This window comes from Gadus chalcogrammus, chromosome 3 (assembly GCF_026213295.1).
Source record: "Gadus chalcogrammus isolate NIFS_2021 chromosome 3, NIFS_Gcha_1.0, whole genome shotgun sequence".
In the NCBI taxonomy this organism is placed as follows: domain Eukaryota; kingdom Metazoa; phylum Chordata; class Actinopteri; order Gadiformes; family Gadidae; genus Gadus; species Gadus chalcogrammus.
This window is the reverse complement of record NC_079414.1, coordinates 14,943,391-14,961,659: the sequence shown is the minus strand read 5'-3', so window position 1 is coordinate 14,961,659 and position 18,269 is coordinate 14,943,391. Positions and strand designations below refer to the sequence as shown.

The window sequence follows — 18,269 nt, the reverse complement described above, 5'->3', positions numbered from 1 at the left end:
TTTAATAAACTTATATTTGGACATCTCCATGGATCTAGGCCTACTTATCCTGGTAGGCTTACACAACCTAGAGAGCTATAATGATGTAACCAAGAAAAGGCCGTGGCACCGGTAGCTGATTGGTTCATTGCAATGCAAGCCCATGTCAGTTCTACAACCTTTAAGAATGTAGGATTTATTTTTAAAAACGTAAGAGACTTTTTTTTCTTCATTATCATTTATTTCTTAATTCATTTAGCCTACTATTGATTAATGATGTGTCCAGGCAATACGTTCTTACATTTTCCTTAAATGTAAATATGTTAATTCTAAAGATATAAATAATTATTTATTATGCAGCAATGTTTTAGCCAGCCAACCGGCTGAATCAGCAAGCTCATGTTGGCTCTGGAAGAGCCATTGCTTTGTCTTCATAAAATGAAACCCAACATGAATAGAATGTGAACACCTTTTCTCTTTCTTCTAAAGGTGCGTAGCGGTAGCCTACCTCGAGTGCGGCCCGACGAAACACGCTATGGCACATGATCCATCTTGGTGCAGGTGTGAAGGTGTGGTCGTGGGGAGTGAGGGGAGGTACAACAGAGCACTTAACTAGAGAGCCCCCACACGTCGCTGCCACAACTCCGGCCTCGCTGCCAAACTGAATTATGACCATTTCTGTTAAAACAGCTCCCGCAACTTTGCATCGGTGTTATTGTCTGGGTCAGGTTGTGTGTGTGTGTGTGTGTGTGTGTGTGTGTGTGTGTGTGTGTGTGTGTGTGTTCGTGTTTGTGTGTTTAGCAGGTGAACCGTTCACTGATGTGGAGAAACATGATCCCATCTGAACCAGAAACCATTTATCACCATGAAGCCATAAGGACTGTATCTCGGCCCATCGAAGCCCTGCCTCTCTCCGCCTCTTACACCCTTATCAACGGCCAAAGACGCAGATTCATTGCTCTACTCCCTATCAGTCACAAAACCAAAATTAGCCTATAGGCCTGTAACATTGCAGAGTAGCCTATTTGCTTGATCTTGAACATATTACTCCCTGTGGACACACTTTCAGAACACACAGATTGGACATAAAATGACAGAGTCCCATTCACATCATTTGAAAGGACCTCTTTCCGGCCACACAGGTGGAGCGTTTGAAAATGTGGACATCATTGAGGCTTGGTGGCAGGATGCAGAGCTGGGAGGCGGTGTGTATGTTGGCGTGGACGCTGGAGGCCGCAGGGGGAACACATGTGCGCACACACACACACCACCGGTAATGAAAGCGGATCTAAAGGGAGGAGCAGTCACTTATCCGTCTAAAAGTTTGAATTATACATCCATGTTGAATAGCCGCTGGTACCCGGTTGAACACTACGTCACCGGCGCAGCTCGCTTTCTCCCCCCAGCTACGCATATTGGCTATCAGTATCATTTATGACTGTAGATGAGATTCACACAATTCTTTGTACGACACCTCATCTTTTGATGTCCCTTGATAGTGACTGTTTGTAGATTACGCTCAGAATCAGCGCTGCAGAACCAGACAGAGGTAGGCCTATAGAGTGTCGTGACCCATGACACGTGGTCGCTCACCCAAGCTGGCTGCTCAACTCGTACGACAGACCGGACAAACAGTCCGGTCTGTCGTACCGTTGCCCGCGGCGGGCCTCTAAGACGAGCGCGCTTACCCTTTATGTAAGTTACTCCTTTGATGAGGTGAGATGTTTCCCTCTAATTGGCATGGCATTAAGATCCTGGGGATTTAACTGGTAAGATAGTGTATTACAATGGGTTTGTCCAACTACAGGATTTGTTTTTTTTTACGAATGAGTTTTCCAGTATGCCTACAGGGAGTTGGGGGGGTCAAACCCTGTACCACCCTATTCAAACACTGCTATAAATAAAGTATCAACCAAGAATTGTTATGTTTAGTTCATAACTTTTTAGCAGATTTACCAGTAGCATGAGTTATACAGATATTCTTAATAACCTTCATACAAGTCCATAGCCAATATCCATTTAATGAAGAAATGGTCTGATCAGCAGACAGAAAGAAGTGGAGGACACGCGCAGGTTAGAAACATGTGGCAGCGCCAAGAGAAGACCCTGCTTCTGCGAGGAGCTGCCCTGGGTTTATTTACAATTCACAAAATACAGGCTTCTCTTTTAGTGTCAAGCGTTTCACACGTGCATACCATCTTCATCACCTGCTGGTTCAGTCCCTTTTGTTCGGCGGTTTCTAACCCTGCCGTTTGTCCATCTTGTCTTTGCTCTGGGATCGTTTTAGTTTAAAGACTTCGTACAGCGCAGCCATCAGAAACCTCTCGTTTATTTAGATTTCACAAAAGAGAAGCAGTGTTCACCCCCAAACATAGATGTTGAGTGCATCTATAATAATGCATGGGCTGTGCCTGTATTTATATATAATTATAATAATTTATACACGTCCATTTATTGTTGCATGGCTTCAATAGACATGATTTAAATATAACATAGTATTTGTGCGTGTGGTGAATGGCGGCTGATTGTAAGGCCATGGTGTGAAGTATCGAAGTTACTTCAAGACAAGTATCCTTTAATTTCCTGTAAGCGCGCATCTGCAGAACAAAATGTCTTTGCATTCCTCCAGGGGCAAAACACGTGGCCCCTGGGTTTGCTTGGAAAGAACTGAAGGGAACCGGGCGATGTATCCAACCACCAGTCAAATCATAACTACCGGTAGATGCATTTGTCCTCACATCTTAGGCGTTAACTTGCTTAATGGTCAATTGAACGGTACAAGTAATTTACATTTCCGATTTAATGTTTCAGGAACACGAGACGGCGTCCAAGACGAATACCGTTCACGTTCCAGCCACTTTGTAACTGTAGGCCTACTCTCCCTCACTTAAACACAAACACACATATCAGAGCGCATTTTGATTTAAAAATAGACTTTTGATTCATTCACTAAGGATTTTAAGCTTTAAATCTCTTTCTATTTTGCTTATTACACTGGGAATTTTCTCCATCTAGTTTCTATCGGAATACAAGTTTCCCATCCGTTCCCAGTCATTTCTACGGTAGAGAGGCGCCCCCTTGTGGTTATAACAACAAGGCTGAATTAATAATAAAGTGCGGAGTGTGTTATATATGTGGAAGGGATTTCCTGATGATTAGAAACTATCGGATATTTAGTCCGTCATTTGTATTATAGAGATATTAATAATATTTGGCAGGGAAAATTAATAATGACGATTTTTTTTTGTTGAAAGTAATGGACCTGGGACTTTATATTATGCAATGGATCACAGCACCCATTTGGATGGGAGCTGATGAAAACACCCCAAAAAAAAAGTGTTTGTGAAATGGCCATCTATTACCAATTCATCGTTACAGCCTACCGGGTAGCTCAACTGAAAAGTGTTATCGGACCCTCTAACCTTGTTACCCCTGACTACAGAGAGGCTAACTCGGCAAGCGGTTGGTTCTGTGCGTCAAAAGACAAACTGCGAGGGGGGGGGGGGGGGGGGGTCGTGAGAGCGGTCAGTTGTCTACATCACGCTCCGGGGGGCGCAGGCGGCGGCGGTGCTGGCGCTCGGTGAGCGCATACTTAAAGAACTCATACACCGACCAGCTGATAGCGGTGGACGGCATCTGGTAGATGACACGCGCCTGCACGCCCTTGAAGAACGCCGGGGCCCCGCCCATCCGGTACACCGTCCGGAACGCCTCGCCCAGACCCGAGATCTGGCGCGCCGCTGCGTTTGGCGGAGTCGCCGCTGCAGATGACGCCGCTGCCGCCACGGGGAGCACCAGCGCCTCCTGCGTGTTGAGGAGGGTCTTGCACACGTCCAGCGGTGTGGTGGCGGCAGCGGCGATCGCCCCGGCCAGAGCTCCTGACACCATGTGGGAGGAGGGGTCGTAGTGGCGGTGGGGGTTGAGCAGCTCCTGCAGGTACTCGTAGGTCATGAAGTGCAGCGCCTGGAAGGGCACGTTCATGGTGAGCTGCGTGGTGAAGCTGCGGTAGAAGGCCCCGGGGCCCTCGCGCTGCAGCGTGGCCCCCACACAGTCCATCACGCCGCGGTACGGGGAGTTGAACATCTGCACCCGCTGCTTCACCACTGGGGAGGGAGAGATGGAAGGGGGGGACAGGGGAGGGGCAAGGGAGGGAGGGATGGGAGGAGGAGAATGTATAGGGAGGAGCGGTGGCCGGAATGAGGGACAAAGCAAGAAGATTGAATAATTATTGCAGTGAAACAACTGGCCTTTGAAACTTCTGAATATATTTAGGACAAATGTATGAAAACATACAATACTACTATAATATAAAATTACTCATGTAGGTGCTAAGCAGTTATTCTGCAATGGTTATGTTGCAATACAAAACAACCTTGTGGTCGGCCAACATTATACCTAAACAAATGACTATTTAACATTTCATAACACAGCATGAATGTAACAACGCCACCGGTATTGCCGGAAGGCCAAGATCTCACTTGACTAATTTGGCGGTAGATAGATGAGCAGGTAGGAGTTAGGTGCTCAAGAAGGTAGACTGTGGACATGTAGGTCAAACGCAGGACCTACCAACTGGCTGTCCAGAACCCCTAGACACCTGACTATTAGACAAGCCTATTCTATACGAATACAAGTCATGAAAGTACTGTAATGTCCACCGTTCATACACATAAAAATATAGACGTTAAAGAATTGGAAACATTTTAACTTATGCACGTGGTGCGATATGAATATCTTCAAAGGGCAGCAGCTTCGACAGGCTAATAAGAGATTAGGATTCCCTATTAATAGAATCGAGGTGTGTGAGAGAGTGAGTGTGCACCTTCAGCTGGGTTCATCACAGCATCGTGGAGCACCGTGGCCATGCAGCCAGCCACTCCTGGAGAGAAAGACAGAAAAGAGGGGAAGATTTATTCACATTGCAAAAAAAGAGTCAAAAATAAAAATACAACTAAATCTATATTAAAAAATTACTTCACAGCAATGTTTCCTGATTATTTCTAAATAGAGATCTTTGAGATCTTAGTCGTTGGAAATAACATGACCACATGCTGCAGTGGGCAACCGGACATTCCTTTCAAATTATTAATTTCTTCTGTGAGCACAAAATACGAACAACGTGTGATTACTAATCCCCCCCTCACACATGATGGTAAAATAGGGGCCCTTTAAGGACCTTGAGGACTATGGCCTTTAATTGCTGCAGGTGATTGGACATTGTTTCAGACAACACATCTGGAGATGGGGAGGGCTCAGTTGAAGGTGGTGGTCCAACCTAGGAATTTCTCACAAACCTTCTGGAGTCACAGTATTTGGTGGGCCCCCAGAACTGCAAGAGCCATGTTCTTTATTATATTGAAGAATTGTGCTAGCTTTAAATCGGTTTTATAATGTACTAGGGAGACAGATGCATAATTTAGTTAAAACATTTATTGCAACCACCAATCTCTGGTATATTTGAAGGATGAAATGTCCCATTTTAATTATTTGCACAGGCTGCATTTACCGTGTTGTATATAATACAACTTGTGCTTATACTACATCGTCTGCTACTCATCATCCTAATACTCCTTGGTCCAGCCTCAAACAATTACTTTGGTTTAACCATTTGTTTAACCCTTAAACTTTTATAAATGTTAACCATTGGGACTTAAAACTCTGTTCAAATGTTTTCACTTGGCTCATGTATTCAACCTTTCTATACACCTTAAAATATGAAGGTTTATTCAGCATAAGATTAAGCACATTGTACAATATAGCACGTATTTTCTAGTGCTCGTAAAATGTTTTTATCCACCATTCACCTTGCCAGGTGAGCCTGAAGTGTGAATTTTGGACCCAAACCGCAATCTGAGCGTCCAAGTACTCAGAGCAAAGCAACCTCGCACTGACCGTTGGCGAAGTGGCTATTGGCGCCGGGGTGGACGGCGTCGCTGAGGGTGAACTTGATCTTCTCATAGCAGGCAAAGTAAAGAGCGTGGGCCGGCCCTGCCCCGACGGCCATCACGTTGACGCCACGGACCGGACGCCAGACCCCCTCAGTGCGGACGATCTGCCGCAGGGCGTCCGTCACACTGCGGTAGCGGGCGCCAGGATCAGGCTGCAGGCTCTGCATCCGCGTCTGGGAGGAAGATAGAGAGAGTACTCCTGTTATAATACAGTATTTTGCTATCCATACTAATAAACCCATTCGAACCTGGTAATAAGTATTTGTACTTATACTTTTTCAGCAATTACAGGGAAAAAAAGGGATAATAGGGCTTCAAATGTAAAAAAACAAAATTAAATATCAGATGGATGTATCCACCGCAAACCTACAGAATACCAGCTCAGGAATATACGAATGGGTATATTATCAGCTAATGAACTCTGTATGGAAAGACTCCATACAGGATTTTAGGAATGTGGTCGGAATCATCCTTCCTCCTTCCCTGGCCTTGTTGTTTTGTGTATTTTGTACTTCCTGAAAGTCCAAAACGGCATAGATTCATTCAGCTGTGGTAAATGGCTACGTAGCCAGGAGGGAAAATACATGATAAATCATGTTAATCGATAGACTGAAGCCAGGTATGGATTTGTTTGGTCCATCTCTTTATAGATTAGTTGATAGTCTTGCAGGGGCTGATCAGCTAGTTTAGCCCACCCAGATCTCCTCCAACAGGTCCACACACTGGGTGACTCGGCAGGTTTCACCCACTTGCATAATCCAGGAAACCACCAGTGTTCTCGTAATGAGGAGGATGGCCCAACCCCAAAACTTCTAACAATGTGCAATAACAAGGATTTATTCCCTCCCCCTCTGCCCTCTCCAAACCACCCTTGAATGTTTCTTAAACCTTTGGCTCATGTAGAAAGTCCACACACACGAACAGCACACACAAACACACACACACAGCAGTGCCGGTAAAAGATGGCGTAAGGAAAGGGAAAATGGAATGTGCCTAAGGAAACTGCCGTTATAAAAGCCATCAGGTTTATTCTACCCCTCCCAAATTTAGATTAATACTTCTGCAGAGAACCCTCAACATGTAGCCCAACTTTTCTTTGGTAGTGGGCACACAAGGCAGATCTTAAACTGCCCTGTTCTTTTATTTTTATTGTAAGCGAATTCAAGGATTGTATTGCTTTATCCATTTGTGGGCATGGGAAAAACTACACAATTGGATCATGATTACCTACCAAGTATGAGGTGATTTAAAAAGTGAAGAAGGCATACCCCTCATCGTTCAAATGTGAAAAATATATAGGCCCAATAAATACCAAAAGCCTCTGCTGAAATTAAACATTAACAAATTTGGTTCCAGTGGAATTTCTGTTCAAAGATAAGGAATATTCACTGCTTCCGAGTCTGTTTAGAATAGTTCCAGCCCCTTTATCAAATGTGTGCTTGAAGAACCCACTTCAATTTTTTCATTAGAAATCTCTGTTCTCACTTCTCTGTCCGCTTCCTGGGTGACATTGTTACTGACCAAAACAGAGTGCCTTTGTGAAAGAATGGTGCTTCACATGATGTTTGTTCACCTACTGAATATGGTGGTTGCTCTGCTTAACCCAGCATCAGTGTTGAGAAGGATAAAGTAGGCCATGGAACAACATACAATGTCCCCAAACACACCAGCACACTGAAGGCCAGACCTTCCAATAGTCATTTGTCAATAGACAAATGACAGTCAACAGACATTTTTGAGCACAAATTGGTGCTATCGACTGAGAGAACAGGCTATGACTACATAGAAACAAAAAGTTATGCGTTCCTGAATGAAGGAACATACATATTCTGATTGTCTCTAGCTGTGCCTGGCGAAACTTGATGTATCAGAATGACATTGCAATTAAATAACCCCATGATGGCCATTTAGACCATTAATACAAAATGCCTGATTTTCCTGGTGCGTTTCTGCTGCTGTAGTCTAGGGTGCATCTGGCTTGTACAGTTCCTCCAAGCCTTGAGGTTTACATTATGTTGTCTAATCTTAATGTCATACATTACAATGTATTGTTGCATAAGCCCTTGAAATAAAGCTCTTTGTTTTCCTTATTGGCTACAACAGGGTAGTGGCTATCTATCTTCGAGTCCCAGTGAAAGGGTACTTTGTTCTATGCCCAATATGTCCCAAGCGACATAGTAGAACTTCCACTTTCCTTCTAACAGCATTAGCTCCAGCGACTTAGCTCCCTTGACCATGGGCAAAGGTGGCCAATTCTTATATATAGTGGGCTTTTTAATAATCTGCCATACTTTTCTACTTTCTGCGGTGCAACTTCCCGTCTTTAGAATTGTCTGCAACACTGACAGATTGTGTCAAAATAACTAAATATAGCCCTCAAGACTGACACGCAATGTAGAGGAGAAACTTAATTTAAAAGAATGGGGCTGAAGAACAGTAGCACAAGTTCTGTTTTCGGCTAGCCACAAGTTCACAACCTCCGCTTTTCTTAGACATTTAGTCCCTTGGTAATTGAGTGGCAAGTAGGTCTCTAGGGCCTGGCTGCCTGAATACAGCAATGACATCCTGAAGGAATCCATGTGGTTCTGCAGACAGAAGCAAGTCACCACATCGATCAAACCCAGTTGACCAATGAGGTGATTGTTTTTTATCAACAGGAAATGGGAAAGGTAAGACGATTCCGAGAAGATGTCTGCAGAAAATAAGTTCCTGTTCCTGTTCAGTAATGATAAACCCATTAGCATATCGAGTTTTACCGGCATCAAGTAAATAACTTACAACCTTGTAACCTTATTTTTTTAAAGGCTCGCAATAAATTTACAAACCTGCAAAACTTTTTTTTATCGAGTCACTTTCAATAAGGCTACACATTACTATTCTACTTCTGGTGTGACTTAAATTAACCTCTGCATGTTATTTTCTGATCAGCAGATAAGTCGATGAATCCGTCACTGTAGCTTGGTAGCCAAGCAGGCTGATAGCCACCTCGCTCACACAATGCTACTGTAACTGCCAGCATTCTCCACAATATTGGGGTTGTCCCGAATGTATCATGCCCAATGCCAATACCAACTTTGGTAGCCATTGTGCCCTACAGAACAGTTTGTGTAGCGGTTAATTTACTCGCAACCTTGGCTAGTTTGACCCGGTAACTAACCGAGCCCATGCCTGACTGGAAGGGCTGATGGTGAGTTCAAGTTATGTGGGATAGTAGATCGTATTAACGATTCCCATCTCCTCCATATTATTTGATTGGATGTATCGGAGGTTTAATAAAGACGCAATATTCCTCATTCCAATCGCCAGTTGGATGTTTCATGCGTGAGCGGATTATAAAAGATGTAAAATATGATATGTCTAGAACTACGATATGGCTTGAACGCAGCATACCTCGAGATTAATGCGCCGAATGCCAACCCGGAGTTTCTTAACAGTTCCAGTGGGAACTTTTATGTTATTTGTTAATATGGCTACAACAATATACATATAAAAGCCTTCGTTGTTCAATATCATACTTCAGTGGTACTCGGTGTATACAACATAAATAATAAACGCATTAGAAAGACAGACACCCGTGCTTATCTAACTTAGTAGGATAAGACAGTTTCATGGTAATTATTATATCCTGTTTTTTTGATACCTTGACACAGTCGATGGGGTACATTAAGCAGTGCTCCATGATGCCAGCCACGGCTCCAGCTAACATGTGTGTGGTGGTCGATACTCCTTGAGGAAGTCCTTCGTAGTCCACGTCTGGCTCGGCAGCAGCTGCACACAGCTCCGGTGGTGTCCGGTGAGATGTTACAGCAAAGTCCGGTTCCACTCCTACTGACCTTGCCGAGAACCCACTAACTAATCCACTAGTGTTGAGAAACCGGCCGCCGAGCCACCGGATCTCTGCACCGGCCGTGGCGGCTGTGACCCCGCTGTCGACGCCTGGTGCTTCCACGGCCATTCGCCGCGACAAGAAACCGTCCGCTTCCATTTAAATAGCTTTAAACAGGTTGGCAATATAGCCGGTGCGAAGACTATGCCAAGACTATGGCCACCCTGGCCTAGTCTACCGGCGTGGACGATGGTTTCGTTGTCCTACGGTGAGATAGAGCAGCCGGGTGCTGACGCACTAGCAAAAGTGGCGCCGTCCCGGTCAAAGCACGACTGCTTCGGGGTTTGGGGGCGGAGCCGATTGCAGCGGGTATGGCAGTTCTCGCAATGGAAATAAGCTCTCCGATTGGTCTGAATAGCTGCCATTCTTCTATGAACACAGGAATGATATTGACAATTGGCTGAAACATACGTTTTATCATAATTATAATATAAGGCGGGTAAATAAGTGGGCTGGACTTGACTGAAAGTGGTGCAGCACAGAAGCGAGTCTCCATCCCTTTATGTTACGAGATAGGCCTAACTGACAAATGACCAAGGTCATACAAGCGGACCTTGTTTTTATGGGAATTATTGAATTGAATTCACATTGAATGCATTGTGTGCATTTATATTAAATAGTGAATATGCCTGTTTATGGTTTTGATTCAACTACTCAAAATTTTAAATTAAAAGTGAATAGGATATCAGTCAGATGAAGAGTGAATTGCTTCAGTGTTTACTGCTATGCTCAGAGAAACAAAACGCAAAGCTAAAAAACTGTAAAAGTTTAAGCCTTGCTATTACAAATTCAAGTTCGTTGTTTTTGGTAACGGATCTAAAATGAATTTAAATGTATAAAGACCACAATTAACTTCAGTATACGGGTCTAACATAGGTGAGCCCTGTGTAGATATGAAATGCACATCGGTACATTTCCTATTGGCAAACCTTTATATTTTAGTTAGTTTGGGTGACCGTCAGTATATGGTTATATAATTAACCCTTACTTACATCAGTATGCGACATGGTATAAAGATATCATATATGTCCACCAGGTGGTGCTGCTCCGTACAGGAGGAGGTGACGTGGCTTGATGCGCGTCTTTACCGGACATACGTCACGTAGTAGAGTTGGGCTTTTTATTTCAAGCGAACAAGAAGAAACATCAGTAAACGACAGGAATAATAACCATAACCCATCTGTAAACTAGTGCCGGCTTCATGGCTGAGGAAGATGGACCCAAGACCGCTCTTTAACTATGGTAACTAAGTAGTCATGATACACACCAAAGCGTTTATAGCTATATAATTACAACTATAACGATACTTAATGATAGTTACAACTGCAGCCGGCCGGTGTGGACATTACATTCACATATGAGCTCTTTATGTGAGTCTAAATCGATGGCTCCATTATCTACAACGCTTCGAGTACTTTGGTGCCAAGTTGCCAGCTGGTTGTATAACTATCAGCTATATTAATTGTTTCCTCCCCTGTTTGGCAGCTCTTAACAACCATTAAGGGGATCATTTAAGAGCAAGTTGGGGAGCCAGGTCGATGTATCTGGGGGACAATATGTATTAATTAAAGCACATCAAGCGTTACCATATTTTCCCAGGTAGCAGGAACGGCCAATGCGGTCAGATGATATAAAGACGGCTGGTGCACCATGAGCTGAGAACTGCTTCGGCAGTCACCTGGACCTATGGCAAGGTAAGAAGGGTTGCCAGCCAATCGGAACTCTAAGGGTTTGGTTATTTAATTATTGAAGAATAGTGAGTGTAAAAATTCGTCACAATATCAGTAATAACATAGTGGGTATTAAATATTGTATTTTCTTTCCTGATCTGACCATAATGCATTACAAAGCAGTTGGTCTTTATATGAATAGCCTTCATATTATGTAGATCTATATAATATTGTATATATTTATACAATATTGTATATATCTGTACAATGGGCAAGACAATTGCCTTATTCAGTCAAATTGATGAACAAACAAACTAAATGATATACTACTGCAAAATAAAAGAGTAGCATATCCAGTCCAATCTAATTAATTTAAAATAACTCCCTGATGGTTTAAGGCAGGGGTGGTTTCGCAACCTGTTGGTCACAGTAGGGGTCTATGTCTACATGGCTTGTGGTTTGTATTTGATCATTGCTGTGTAACACAATGTAACAGATAGCGGCACGTTAATCATCTCAACTTTTTGACATGGCGATGGGAATTTATTGTTAATGAATCTCTACGCAATACTTGGTGGGTCCTGGGGCCAAAGGAACCCTGACAACATGAAGACGTTTTATTGATACACCTCTGTCATTGTCCGAACAGCAATTTTCGTGTACTATACAGGGATTAGGGAGTCAGTGAGCAGCACGTTATTGATTTCAGACATAGCTTACTGGCTCATCCTGTGGTGTGTTTCTCTCTATGCTGGCTCCACAGGATCACGTTCTCCTGCCTGCCAGCCTCCTGGTACTGCAGTGTGTCCCTTCTCTCCCTGGGATGTGCTCCCCGACAGAGGCTGCTCCTGCTCCTGCTCCTCCTCACCTGCACCGTGCTGTTCCTCCTGTCCTCGTACCACCACCCGCTCTGGGGGCCCCGCCACCCAATCAGGGCCTCAGTCAACAAGTCAGTGGAAGCCATTCGCTAGGATGTAATAGTACTAGACATGGTTTACGTTTATTGAACCCATGGTTAAGTTAGAGTTGGTTCTAAACACGGTTATGTGAAACTATTCAACAGCGCGGGGTTGTGGTAGTACTGTTCTGAACGTGTCGTGGCAGATGCTACGTCTATGTTAAAATGTTGTTTTGTGGGGTTGCCTCGCTGATCATTTCTACCTCTACATAAATATTTTATGTTTTATGTAGTGGCATGTTAGTCAAGATGTTTGGCCCTTTGACTCTCAAAAGTTCCTGGGTTCAAAAAAGAAAAGAATCATTAGCAGTCTACCGGTGTGCATCCTAAAGCAAGATGCTTTCTAACTACTCCGTTGTGAGTTCACTGCAAGTCCCTGTGGATCAAAGTGTCTGCCGAAGGAGGACGACATACTAAAGTGGCTGACCCTACCTCGCAGGTACCTCTCCCTGGCTGAGTCCATGGAGGCCACAAACCTGCAGGACCCAGCGCTGAATTATGGGGTGGTGGTGGACTGTGGCAGCAGCGGCTCCAGGGTCTTTGTGTACTACTGGCCCCCCCACAATGGGAACCCCCACACCCTGCTGGACATCAGGCAGATGAAGGACCGTGAGAGGAAGCCTGTGGTCAAGAAGATCAAACCTGGTGAGCTTTGGGACGGGCACAGCAGCCTTACCCTCTTGGCCGAGGACGAGATGCGTGGCTTTGGATGTTGTGATCGAATAAACAGACATGATGTTCACTACACCAGAACACCATGTGGTTTCAGTCAATACCGGATAAAAAATAAGACTGGATGGTTTGCAACTACTAGTCTATCATTTGGCATGCTGCCGAGGGTTAACTCATCATTACGGAGGAAGGCAAACAAACACGCTCCCAGACCCCGAATCACAGTTTGTGTGAATCTTCCAGCTCCATTTATATTCGCTGTTAAAGCCCGGCTTTTACATTTCAAACTTGATGAAAATGCCCCCCAAATCCCAAACCATATTTCCAATGCAATATTGTATTGAGGACAACCATGATGGCCGCTCAGGGAATCCTGTCCTTCCACAGGGTTTTCTGCATGGCACAGAAAAACAAGAACCCTGAACACTGTTTTTGTACTTTTTTACTAGCAGAAAATGAATTTAAATGTGAATTTCTACAAGTTCACCTCAATGGGACCAACGTTCTAATCAACTTTCATATATTAATCACGTTCAACTCTGTGAGGCTGTGAGAACTCTGTACTCCGTTGTGAGGCTTCAAGGAGATCGTAGTTTTTATGTACATCATCACTCAGCTGGCAACCAGACGTTGGCAGCGTGTTCGCTACGTCGCTACAGAACAGCTGCTAGCAACAGCCTGAGGCTTAGCCCAGACATATGGCTCCTAGTGTGTGAGTAGCTAAACGATGTTAAACAAATGGCAGATACCAGGCTGTGGAAAATAACAAGCCTGTCATACGCCTGTAGAGATAGATGTATATTAATAAAGGGTATATGTAAATATGCAGTAGAAATGGACTTCGGTCCGCTGATATGGTGGTTGGTGGAAATTGTGGTGGTTTAGCCACGTTGGCAGTGTTTCACACACGTGGCTTTATCTCTTCTCGTCCTGGCCGTAAGATTAGATACACGTGTCTCGTCTTTGAAATGCTTCGTGGCACATAGTTAATACCTTTTCGCTCACACATAACTGCTCAGCATCGCTTGTAGGTCAACGCCTGTACATTTGTGAGAGTATCAGCGGGTGCTCAAGCAGGTGTTTTGACAACTTTGTGTGTCTGACACATCGGTTTACCAAAAGATAATCCATGTAAAGAAAATCCATGTACACAGGTGGGAACTCCTGGTTCAGGTGTCCAGTTGCTCAGTCTTTTGAGTCATGGATTTGTGCTCAAAGCTGACTTTTGATGTATTTGATTATTCTGTGTATGCTTTAAAAGACACCTTTTAAATGCTAGGCCAAGAGGCTAAGTTTTACGACCCAGATGTGTTGTTGGCTGAAGGTATCTCCACCCTGGCCCAGACCCCCGAGAAAGCCAACGTCTATCTCCAGCCGCTGCTCAACTTCGCCGCAGCCCATGTACCCAGGGTCAAGCACAAGGAGACCCCGCTCTACATCCTCTGCACTGCTGGCATGAGGCTGCTGCCGGACAGGTAGGGGACAAGCTAGCCAGGGTTCAGCAGGTCAAGTTAAGTAAGTCAAAGCAAGTCAGTTAGCCATGTAGAAGCCTAGCCAGGGCCACACGCACAGACAGACTGACAGACAGACAGACAGACGTCCAAATAGCGTGTATGTTAGCCGAATACTGCTAGCCAGGGCCTTGTTGCGGGTGTGTGTGTCTTGCTGTGCACACCCTAACCGCCCCTCTCTGCCTGTGTGCAGCCAGCAGGCAGCTATCCTGGAGGACCTGGTCACAGACGTGCCCATGGAGTTTGATTTCCTCTTCTCTCACTCCCACGCTGAGGTCATCTCCGGGAAGCAGGAAGGTGAGTCCCAAGAGCATGCCGGGATATTTCGTTAGGGGGAAATTGTTATTGGATTGGACAAGAAGATGAAGGGTAGGGGAGATAATAATTGTTAACTTCAGTTTATTTTACAATGTAAGCACCGAGCATGTTTCTGATCACTTGCTCGTGGGGATTTCAGTTCCTTTCGTGTTTTGAAAATGGAAGCGGTTTCTCTGCAGCACTTTAAGTACATACATTGCAGGGGCAGGTTGCGGTGAGGGCATCTTTCTAATGGATATCGACACCCAGCCGACAGTGTAACCCCGACACTAAACTGTGCAATACCTCTGACCTCTGTTTCCTTGTTGGCTTTGTGCTCCTTATAACGACTGTGTGCTGTTCGGGTTGGCATGCTGTGTCTGGCCCAGGTGTGTATGCATGGATTGGCATTAACTTCGTTCTGGGCCGGTTTGATCACGCGGAGGAGGGTGAGTAGAACCATTGCAGCACGTAACTAACCGATTCTGAATGTCATTAAGAATATTTCTTTGAGGTATTTTATGTTACAAATGTAGGCATTTTAGAACCATTTTTGTCTTGTTTTCCTTTCTGAAGAGGATGCCACTGTGGAGGTCACAACGGGGTCAACGCACCAGCAGCCAATCAGCCGGCGTCGTACTGTGGGCATCATGGACATGGGCGGGGCTTCTCTCCAGATAGCCTATGAGGTTCCCAGTGCAGTCACCTTCAGCTCCCCACAAGAGGTGAGGAAATCATGCTAACAAGCCTCTTCATAGTTCATCCTAATAGCCTGTTTTACCATTTACGTATTTAGGGGACTTCTTTTACGCAAAGCGACTTTCCGGGCATTCAGATACAGGTCATCAAAGAGTAGTAGGGCTGCAGAAATCGAATTGACTATCTTACGACGTGTGTGTGTGTGTTTGTGGCCTGTAAAAGGAGGAGGCGGGGAAGAGTCTGCTGGCGGAGTTCAATCTGGGCTGTGATGTGGACAAGACCCAGCACGTGTATCGCGTCTACGTCACCACCTTCCTGGGCTTCGGAGGCAACATGGCCCGCCAGAGGTACGAGGACCTGGTGGTGAACAGCACGCTGGCCAGCAACAGGTACATACACACACACAGACACACACAGGGGTCAAAGTTGGGATGATGATTCGCTCTGCAGCGCACTTGATTCTGCAGCTGTAACCCGGCCACAATTGCAAAGCCTCTGTATTAAATCCAGTAGTATCTCCCATGGACTGATCCCCTACCTCTGACCCAGGCTGCTGGGGTCCCAGACCGGCCTGAGCCAGGACAACCCCTCCCTGGACCCCTGCCTGCCACTGGGCCTGTCGGACACGGTGGCCCGAGACGGCCGCACCCTGCACCTGCGGGGCCAGGGGGACTGGAGCCGCTGTCAGAGCGCCGTCCACCCCTTCCTGGGCCTCCACAACGGGACCATGTCCCCCAGGGGAATCTACCAGGTAACAGCCACCTTCAACCTACGCCTACTATCACTGTCAGTCCATTTCTTCTAGCATTGGGATCGTGGAAGCCTAGCTCAAGTCTCAAGGAGCTTTGCCCACACTTCTGAAGGACAAACTATGCTAAGCCCAGAGGAGAGAAACCCGGATAGGGGTGCAATAGGTGCCAACTGGGGAGTCATGATGGTTACAGAAACATGCAAAACAGTGGTTAAGGAAGATAAAAGGGATACGCTGAGATATCTGTAAATATGCGTTTGCCTGTCTTACCCAGATTCAGACGAGTTGTTCAATTCCAAATACATCATTGGGCGTCCAGAAGGGGGGTTTGATAGATTAGCATTTGCTTTCCATAAACCGCTTCCATTGAGAGATTTACAGAAAGCTACCTCCTGTTCAGGTCAGGGGGATACTTAAAATAATATTTATATTCAAAACTGAATAGTCGCTTATTCAAAACGAGTTCCAGTACCAACACAACATGATTGTAGTTTGTCTACAAAAACAAATAATTAGGCTGCCTGTGATGAGCTGCTGTGGCAGTGATATTATTAGCTGCTTCTTGCTGGTTTATCGCCGTGGAGGCGAGCTTTTCAGCGAAACTTCACAGGTAGGCTCATAATCACAGTGCTGAAGTAGTGCAGAACTCCAAGCTTCAACCAATGGGAAATAATTTGGTCTAGTGTTCAGATATGTTATTTAGTTCAGTGTCAAAGACAAGCGACAATTCTCGACCTGGATAAACATCTGGGCTGTTTTTTTTCTGTGTTAATATCTGGGCTGTTTCTTGACCTGGGTTAATATCTAGGCACATCTTGACCTGGGTTAATATCTGGGCTGTTTCTTGGACTGGGTTAATATACCTGGGCTGTTCCTGGGCCTGGGTTAATATACCTTGGCTGATCCTGGGCCTGGGTCAATATCTGTGATGTTTGACGTCATTATTTCCGTCCCTCCAGGCTCCCATTGACTTCAGTAACAGCGAGTTCTACGGTTTCTCAGAGTTCTACTACTGCATGGAGGACGTGTTGAGGATAGGAGGAATGTACGACAGCCTCAAGTACGCCCGGGCCGCCACGGTGAGTGGCCACGCCCACAAGCTATTAGCATCATGTTATTCAATGTCTAGTTACCGAGACTCTCCTTAAAGTGACCTGCATTGAATTCAGGTTGGGGTGTGGGCATTGCTCAACGATGCCTACCAGATAAGTCCATATACATATTGACATACCTTTACGTGTTAAGCATAAGAGCTAGTTATGGAAGTAAATCTCTGGTCTGTTTTACAAATGTATTCAGATAGCTGAAACAGTTTATCTGTGTTATATCATTCAAACGCTAATATTGGTCTCAGACTAAAATTATCCCATGCATTCTGTAGACTAATTATCCCTAGGCAAGGTTTGACTTTACTGTTATTTCATAAGCAACCTTCTAACAAGTTTAGCCACTACTATTTTAAGATATAAACTCTGCTATGCATCCATCGGTTGGTCGTAAACATCTTGAGAACAAGTCAAGTTTCTCGGTGTTACCAAGTCCCTTTTCTTACAAGGGACTTGAGTGCAAGCATATCAGGTAATATTTGTTGGGGTTGGATTTTCAACCGTTTTTTGTGACTTCGGAGAGATTGTCTTCTTTGTGGGAACGGTGACAGCTGTTTCACTCGTCATGTGCTTTGGTTCCTCTCCAGGATTACTGCGGAACACAGTGGTCGACCCTGAAACAACGGCTGGAGAGCAAGCTTTTCTCCCAGCAGGCCGACGTTACCAGACTCAAGTAAGAAATTAGGACCCTACCTGTACATCTGTACACTGAACATAAACTGTACATAACTGCTACTAAACAATAGATATCGGTTTTACACTAGGACCCTACCTAGAGACTGTACATATCTG

General features: G+C 44.9%; 2 protein-coding genes across 2 annotated transcripts in view; one reads left to right on the top strand and one right to left on the bottom strand.

Annotated features, from left to right (window-relative positions):
• Window positions 1–1,505: 1,505 nt before the first annotated feature.
• Window positions 1,506–10,135, bottom strand: LOC130379392 (mitoferrin-2-like). The gene is made up of 4 exons (XM_056586183.1): window positions 9,568–10,135; window positions 5,872–6,100; window positions 4,802–4,858; window positions 1,506–4,082 (listed from the first exon to the last, which is right to left on the bottom strand). The coding sequence occupies exons 1-4, from the start codon at window positions 9,910–9,912 to the stop codon at window positions 3,505–3,507; spliced, it is 1,209 nt and encodes a 402-aa protein (XP_056442158.1). The 5' UTR covers window positions 9,913–10,135; the 3' UTR covers window positions 1,506–3,504.
• The window catches only part of LOC130379390 (ectonucleoside triphosphate diphosphohydrolase 7-like), a 13,769-nt gene continuing 3,875 nt past the window's right edge, over window positions 8,376–18,269 (top strand). The window contains exons 1-12 of the mRNA XM_056586176.1: window positions 8,376–11,055; window positions 11,413–11,507; window positions 12,247–12,432; window positions 12,881–13,086; window positions 14,438–14,588; window positions 14,818–14,921; window positions 15,311–15,370; window positions 15,498–15,646; window positions 15,843–16,009; window positions 16,170–16,371; window positions 17,331–17,450; window positions 18,065–18,150. Of these exons, the coding sequence (XP_056442151.1) occupies window positions 11,500–11,507; window positions 12,247–12,432; window positions 12,881–13,086; window positions 14,438–14,588; window positions 14,818–14,921; window positions 15,311–15,370; window positions 15,498–15,646; window positions 15,843–16,009; window positions 16,170–16,371; window positions 17,331–17,450; window positions 18,065–18,150 (1,439 nt within the window). The 5' untranslated portion in view covers window positions 8,376–11,055; window positions 11,413–11,499. The remainder of the gene's footprint in view (window positions 11,056–11,412; window positions 11,508–12,246; window positions 12,433–12,880; window positions 13,087–14,437; window positions 14,589–14,817; window positions 14,922–15,310; window positions 15,371–15,497; window positions 15,647–15,842; window positions 16,010–16,169; window positions 16,372–17,330; window positions 17,451–18,064; window positions 18,151–18,269) is intronic.

Excerpts from the sequence above, each read along its gene's own strand:
- LOC130379392 (XM_056586183.1), bottom strand. The coding sequence starts at position 9,912 with ATGGAAGCGGACGGTTTCTTGTCGCGGCGAATGGCCGTGGAAGCACCA. Across the intron at positions 6,101-9,567 it reads ACCCCATCGACTGTGTCAAG|ACGCGGATGCAGAGCCTGCA; the intron begins GTATCAAAAAAA and ends TCTTCCTCCCAG. Across the intron at positions 4,859-5,871 it reads CAATAGCCACTTCGCCAACG|GAGTGGCTGGCTGCATGGCC; the intron begins GTCAGTGCGAGG and ends CTTTCTCTCCAG.